Source organism: Montipora capricornis, chromosome 11, assembly GCF_036669925.1.
Source record: "Montipora capricornis isolate CH-2021 chromosome 11, ASM3666992v2, whole genome shotgun sequence".
Taxonomy (NCBI): domain Eukaryota; kingdom Metazoa; phylum Cnidaria; class Anthozoa; order Scleractinia; family Acroporidae; genus Montipora; species Montipora capricornis.
Genome location: NC_090893.1, coordinates 5,316,624 through 5,324,123, shown reverse-complemented (window position 1 = coordinate 5,324,123; position 7,500 = coordinate 5,316,624). Strand labels below are relative to the sequence as shown.

The window sequence follows — 7,500 nt, the reverse complement described above, 5'->3', positions numbered from 1 at the left end:
ACGCTCAAACGTTGACGTAAAATAATTGCTGTTAGGTTCAGTCAAGAGATTATGAATGATCTCTTGGTTCAGTTTCATGATATCAGGATATCATGATAGCAGCTAGGAAATTGATAAGTCTGTGATTAATATTGAATGTGCCTCCCTGTGACATGCTGGGAAATCAATTAGCCCGGAATGAAATTTTACACAGCTACAATTGGGCATTCTAAATTTCCCAGTTCCTCAGTTATCGAGTTCCATAAGTATAAAACTTAAAAATGGTTTGCCTTAAAATCAGAAAAGAACCAATTCACCGTTTGCTGTTGAGAAAAGAGTATGCCAGGCAAAACAAGTTGCATCTCGGTAGCCTGAAAGTTAACTGACAAAATAATTTGCCTGTGTTCAAATTAACAAATACACCAATACATCACTAACGTTTCGTGTTTAACCGGAGAATTATGTTCGAAGGTGTAATAGCTGTTGAGTTTTATTCCTCAGTTATCGAGTTCCATGAGTATAAAACTTAAAAATGGTTTGCTTTAAAATCAGAAAAGAACCAATTCACCGTTGCTGATGTTGAGAAAAGTGTATGCCAGGCAAAACAAGTTATATCTCGGTAGCCTGCAAGTTAAGAAATAATTTGCCTGTGCTTAAATTAACAAATACACCAATACATCACTAACGTTTCATGTTTAACCGGAGAATCAGGGAAGCAGATGTTCGAAGGTGTAATAGCTGTTGAGTTTTATTCCTCAGTTATCGAGTTCCATAAGTATAAAACTTAAAAATGGATTGCTTTAAAATCAGAAAAGAACTAATTCACCGTTGCTGTTGAGAAAAGTGTATGCCAGGCAAAACAAGTTGCATCTCGGTAGCCTGAAAGTTAACTGACAAAATAATTTGCCTGTGTTTAAATTAACAAATACACCAATACATCACTAACGTTTCGTGTTTAACCGGAGAATTATGTTCGAAGGTGTAATAGCTGTTGAGTTTTATTCCTCAGTTATCGAGTTCCATAAGTATAAAACTTAGGAACCAATTCACCGTTGCTGTTGAGAAAAGTGTATGCCAGGCAAAACAAGTTATATCTCGGTAGCCTGAAAGTTAAGAAATAATTTGCCTGTGTTTAAATTAACAAATACACCAATACATCACTAACGTCTCATGTTTAACCGGAAAATTGAGGAAGCAGATGTTCGAAGGTGTAATAGCTGTTGAGTTTTATTCCTCAGTTATCGATACCTCTTACTAACCGAGTTCGAGGTCCGTACTGTAAGTTACGGCTGTTAAGTTTGAAATAGTTGCCTGCAAGATTCAAACAATTTGCAGTACAAGTTTATGCAACAGAAATGACATGAAAAACTCGCTAGATGATGTTTTATCGAAATTTTAAATTTAGCGGGCCGTACAGCGGGCCGTCCTGTAGAATACGGCCCTCTAATTTAGCCAATTACAGCGCGCGTACTATCTGGGAGATATAATAAAGTTCCATAAGTATAAAACTTAAAAATGGATTGCAATAATTGTCACAGAAAGTCAGACTTGTAAAAGCATATGGTAATTTGCCGTACGAAATGTTTTCGAAAGTCAAACAACTTACAAGAACGACTTTTACACGAAAGGGTGGGGGTACACATTCATGCATCATTTCCGAGTACGTTTTTTGCCTCCTAGTAAACGTTTTGTACTTTTGTACGTGCGGTTTCAATGGTATAAAGTAAACGGAACTATCTTTCCGACCTCTTGAAGTATTTTGAAATCTTCCTGCCTTAAAGATGTAGCTTGGAGATAGCTTTTAGAAACCGCCGCAAAGCGTTAAAAACAAGCATTATTTGTTTTTTGGCACGGAAAATATATGCAGGAATTTTAATTCAAAATATTTGGCATTTTCTAATATATGTTTGTTTTTTATCTCTACGTTCGTATTTGTTGTTTAGAAACTCCCAACTAGCCCATCCGATTGATACGAGCAGGGGTGGGGAGAGGTCACCCCCACAGGGTATACACTGTGAGAGTGACAGACGTTCCAACAGCTCCCCTTTAGTCTGTTTCAAGCTTGTTGTGATATAATTTTACAATCCCCTAGGATGACTGTGGTTTACCGAGCTATTTGGTTTGCCACGGTAGCGCTGATATTGATATCAACCTCTTCAAACAGCATGGAGTATAAAACACCATTCGTGTACATATACAATGTGTTCACAAAAGATGTCGCGGTCATGAAGCATACTATTCACTCAGTGGAAGTTACCAGTGCTGTGGAGTGTTTTCGTCATTGCGCGAGGGTCTGTGGCTGCTTGGCGTTTCAAGTGACTGGGGCCAGTTGCGAGCTGTTAGACAATGCGGATAGGGATCTGGTAGCGAGACAAGGAACTCTCCTGTATATTATGCAGCAAAACGGTGTCGAGGTTAGATGATACTTTGAGTCAAGATTTATCTGGAACATAATTTAAATATTTTAAATCTTTCATTATACCATGCAAGTCTTAAGGGAACCTCCACTCCTTGTTTACAATCAAATTTGTTTTGGATTTTTACTCAATGAAAGCATTTGTATCACTTCCAGAATCGCTTATTTTTGTCTTCAGATTTCCTGGGCGCCTCCATCTTGAATAATTGTGACGTGTTGCGGTTGCCCTATCGTTATCATACAAAATCTCTTTGTGTCTGAACCTTAACACTTATAGTGTAACACGTCACAATTATTCAAAATGGCAGCACCTGAAAGATATGAAAATCGAAAAAGTGATTCTAAAATTCATTTTTTGCCCAGTGATATAAACTTTTTAACAAAAATTGATTGCAGACAAAATTTCTCCGATTTTTTTAACAACCTCAGTGAACATGTTTTAAATTTTGGTTTTCGGAATGCTACATATATAAATCCATCATATATTGCACTGCGGGTATGAACTCAAGTGAAACTTTGTTGTCTCGCAGTTATGAGCGCAATTTACGATTGCTTCGAGAATCCTGAAAAATTTAGGATTTCATCGGGGTTTGAACCCGTGACCTCGCGATAGTCTTTAACGCCAACCTACGGCTGCCAATGCTGGACAATTACAGCGCGAAACTTTGACAGAATCGACGCTGTGTACAACCAAGTTCTCCGTTCCATGATCCGAAACGGTTGGGCCCACGCTAAAAGCGCAAGTGATTATGGCGAGAATTTCCGGTTCAAATAGTCTACAAAGAAAATCCACGCCGTTTCCATCACCATTCCAGTATCAGACTTAAAATCAGTGCAAAGGAAATATCTCGGTCACCTAATTCGCTGCCCGGACAATCAAGCCCGAAAACAGTTACTATTCACGCTAGATAAGCGTAGTTTCTACCAGAAAGTTCCACTAATTCACCAGGTTTCGAAGACTGAAAACATTGAGAAGGACCGACTATTTACAGATGCCATGAACCGGCGATTGTGGGAGGCGCGGCGGCCTCATGGTTATAGTGCTCGACTCCGGATCGAGTGTTCCGGGTTCGGGGCCTGGCCGGGGACATTGTGTTGTGTTCTTGGGCAAGACACTTTACTCTCACAGTGCCTCTCCCCACCCACGTGTTTAAATGGGTACCAGCAAAATGCTGGGGGTAACCCTGCCATGGACTAGCATCCCATCCAGGGGGGAGTATAAATACTTCTAGTCGCTTCGTGCTACGGAAACCGGAGATAAGCGCCGGCCTGATGAGCCTTCTGGCTCGTAAGCAGTGACTTTACTTTACCTTTATGAACCGGCGATATTGCATGAGTGATTCCCGTCCCGATGAATCTGGAAAGATTCGATGGGCTAAAACAATGAATGAATGAATGAATGAATGAATGAATGGTGTGACGCTCTAACCAACTGAGCTATGAGGCCACTGACGTTGGGAGCTGGTCATTTGTGGGTACAAATGTCCCCGTGATGGGTGAATTAATGAACGAAATGCTATATATATGAAATCCATCAGAAATGGACCAGCTCCCAACGTCAGTGGCTTCATAGCTCAGTTGGTTAGAGCGTCGCACCGGTATTGCGAGGTCACGGGTTCAAACCTCGTTGAAGTCCTGAATTTTTCAGGCTTCTCTAGCCAGTTGCTAAAATTGCGTGCATAACTGCGAGGCAACATAGTTTCACTTAATTTTAATTTTATTATTACAGATCAGGAGATAATCATACTGAATCAGTACGAGTCAGTTCTCCTGTGGCTTTGAACGCGGATTGTTTCCCTATTTTCGCAAATCCCATAATACATTTCATTTTGGGGGGTTATTTGCATTAAAAAAATGGAATTTAAGCGCATTAGATCATTGCGTCATGGTAATGCGCTATAGAAATCAATAAATTATTATTATTGTTATTATGGATATCCAGTTTACTGAAGCAGGATGCAGTCCCAAGAGTAAATAATAAACACTTAATGACTGATCCCGATCAGTTGATTTTGTTTCCCGAGAATCTCAATGTTTTCCCGAGGCGCAGGCGGGGGAAACATTGAAATTCGAGGGAAACAAAATCAACTGTTTCTCTCGGGACCAGTCATTAAGTTATTTGTTATATAGCACAAAAAGAAAAAAGTGCAACGGCAACAGCAACGGTGGTCGTCGGTCAACATTCGCGGGTAACAGTGCACTGCACTGCTACCCTCTGACGTCATAAATTTTACACTGTTGCCGAATAGAGACTTTTGACGGGAAACTGTTTTATTGTTAGATGTCATGTGACCTCTAAGTAACCAATGAGAGCGCGTGCTGTTGGGGAAAAAATTCAGCAATATAACAACTTATATTGTATTTTTTTCATGTAAAGACCCCCTCCCCCCCCCCCCAAAAAAAAATTGCATTATGGGATTGGGAAAATAGTCTGTGACCTTTTTACTGACTGAGATATTTTTAGGTTAGTTTTCCCGCAAAACTGGACAGCTAATCACAAGTCTTACATGAGAAATTATATTACCCATGGGATCGAGAAAGGTCACTCTTGCAAGCCAAATCTTATTTAAAATCTTGTCCAAAAATAGCTTGATCTGATACATAGACCTACGGTTGGAGCAACCTCGTTCCCAGGCTCTCTTTCTTTTCCTCCCTTAACCTCGAGGACAAGGGAGGAAAAAAGAGAGAGCCTGGGAACGAGTTTGCTATTTTTAGATTCATGTCATCCATGTTCAGATGGAACGGTGATTGGTTAAGCGAACAAAAGTAGGCTCGAAAGGTGTTCTTGTTGTAAACGTTCTGAGGTAATGATGAATCCGAGAAGAGATAAGGTGGTGGTTTGAGGCCATAATCACTGTAGAAGAGTTCGCTTGAACTTCTACTTCAATTCTACTTTTATTTATGAGTGATACAGAATAAAATATAATGTTCATACATTTGAACTTCAGAAATTAAAATACAGGAGAGTTGGAGATCATCGCCGTGATCTTTAGATTTCATGTATTTCAATTTCCTCAGTTCAAATATCTGAACATTTCTCTGATATATTCTGTATCATCCATTCGTTCACTTCTTTGCCTGCTCGACCACTCACAAGCGACCAGGGACAGGTTTAGTTTTCGAAAGTCACTTCCGCCGAAACTGCAATCAGTCCGCTTGTTTTGATATACTGGTCTTTGAACGTGTTTTCACTGAAGGTAACAAAAAGCTAAATGATTGTGGAGTTTGATGGCTGAAAAGCTCTCCATTTTTTAACAAACTGAGAAAATTGTGACACCCGAAAAGAGCCCGAAACGTTCCTGGCGCCCGTTTCTCGAAAGTCCCGAAACTTTTCGGGCCATTTTCGGGTCTCACAATTCCCTTTTTATCTCAAGAACGGGGAGAATTTAAATCGTCAAACTTCACAGACATATTTCTTTTAGTTAGCTTGAAAACATGTTAAGAGGTCGCCTTTCCAAAACGAGTGGTTCACAGTTTCACAAATGGCTTTTCGGGCCCGAAACGTTTTCGGGACTTTCGAGAAACGGGCCCCAGGACTGACTTTTCGGACCCGAAAAGTTGTCGGGACTTTCGAGAAACAAGCCTCAGCTTCCAGAGCAAATCGCACGGTCATGGGTTCGAGTCCCGTTTGTGTTAGCTTGTAACGCCAACAAATTTATGTAATCCACTCAGCCAATCGGGTTCCAGTGTAATTCGAGTGTCACACTTGGCAGATACAAGACACCGCGTCTTGCAGGACAATTGCTTTTAGATTGGCGTAACTTAAAGGATTGACTTATCGATTTTTGGAATTTTGCGAACGTCTTCTCTATCGAATCAAGCAAGCTAGGACACCAAAGTAAGATTACATATTTTATTTACAATAGTTTTAACTTAGGAAATTTTGGCTCGTGTCTATCTTTAGAACGATTTAAAGTGATTCTTGACCTGTAATTAGCACGTGTACTCATAAGAGCATTTTCATTATCCTGTTATTAGTTCAAACCAACTTCAACCTCAATCTCAACATCAACATCCGTAATCAAGAATCAGCCATCAACTTCAACTTCAAAATCTAGCTTTAGCTATCAACCATCGACAACTTCTAGTAATAATCAACGACCTACAGATTTTCGAATCAAGAATTTTGCGTCAATCAATTTGAGACTTGCCTTTGAGAGCATTTGAATAAACGTTTAATCATTGGAACTTTTAGTTCAATCAGTTGCGTTTGAATTATCTATGGTTTGTTTGGTATGAAATCTACAGTTTGTGCCTTGATGTTTTGTTTCTCTTTCTTCGTAACTTCTGTGATCTCCAACTCTCGTGTACTGCTGTTTCTATTTTGTAGGCTGGGGTTTTTGAGCTCCTGGAAGGGTATATTGAGTACTTAGTCAAATGAACGGTTGTTGAGTGAGTATTCTTTTGTTTCCAGGGTAATGGGAGCTGTTTGACCGGATGTTGCGAATCCCAGCCTTGCCTCAACGGAGGGACGTGCCGAGAAACGTGTAATGACATCAAAGAACAGTATACTTGCGCATGCTCAGAACATCACCATGGGAAAAGATGTGAATTGTTTAATCCGAAGTCTTGTCAATCTATCGCAAGGATTAAGCCAGAAGTGGTTTCTGGGATTTATGACCTCGATATCAGCTTTAACAAGACCATTCGGACCTACTGTGATTTCAGCTCTGAGGCTGGAAAAGCATGGACCCTGATAGAATCATTTTCCCTAGGAAACAAGGAGGTTTACAAAAACAAACCTTTTTATCACGACTTTCCACGAAACGAGAATAATTTTACATGGGACGACTTCCGAGTCTCGTATCAAGCATTGGTTACCATTCGGGATAACTCAACACACTGGCGAGTCACATGTAGCTTCCCATCAGGCCTCACGTATTCCGACTACGCACGCGCATCGCTGACAGCCACAGACCTGTTAACCTTTGCAAACCGAGACAAATGCCGACAGTACGAGTATGTTTCAGTTCGAAGTATCAACTGCACGGATTGCGAGGGGATGCAAGTACAGAGAGATAATCAACATATGCATACTGATTCTTATTGGAGTGGTATAAACTAATGTGAATGGGACCCCGGGGCTGGTGCAGTAGCGGGTGAAG

The 7,500-nt window shown here is 40.4% G+C and overlaps 1 protein-coding gene across 1 annotated transcript in view; it reads left to right on the top strand.

Moving 5' to 3' along the window:
* The window catches only part of LOC138024900 (uncharacterized), a 9,392-nt gene that overhangs the window by 1,158 nt on the left and 734 nt on the right, over positions 1-7,500 (top strand). The window contains exons 2-3 of the mRNA XM_068872096.1: positions 2,072-2,393; positions 6,810-7,500. The exon at positions 6,810-7,500 is cut by the window's right edge and continues 734 nt beyond it. Of these exons, the coding sequence (XP_068728197.1) occupies positions 2,073-2,393; positions 6,810-7,460 (972 nt within the window). The 5' untranslated portion in view covers position 2,072 and the 3' untranslated portion in view covers positions 7,461-7,500. The remainder of the gene's footprint in view (positions 1-2,071; positions 2,394-6,809) is intronic.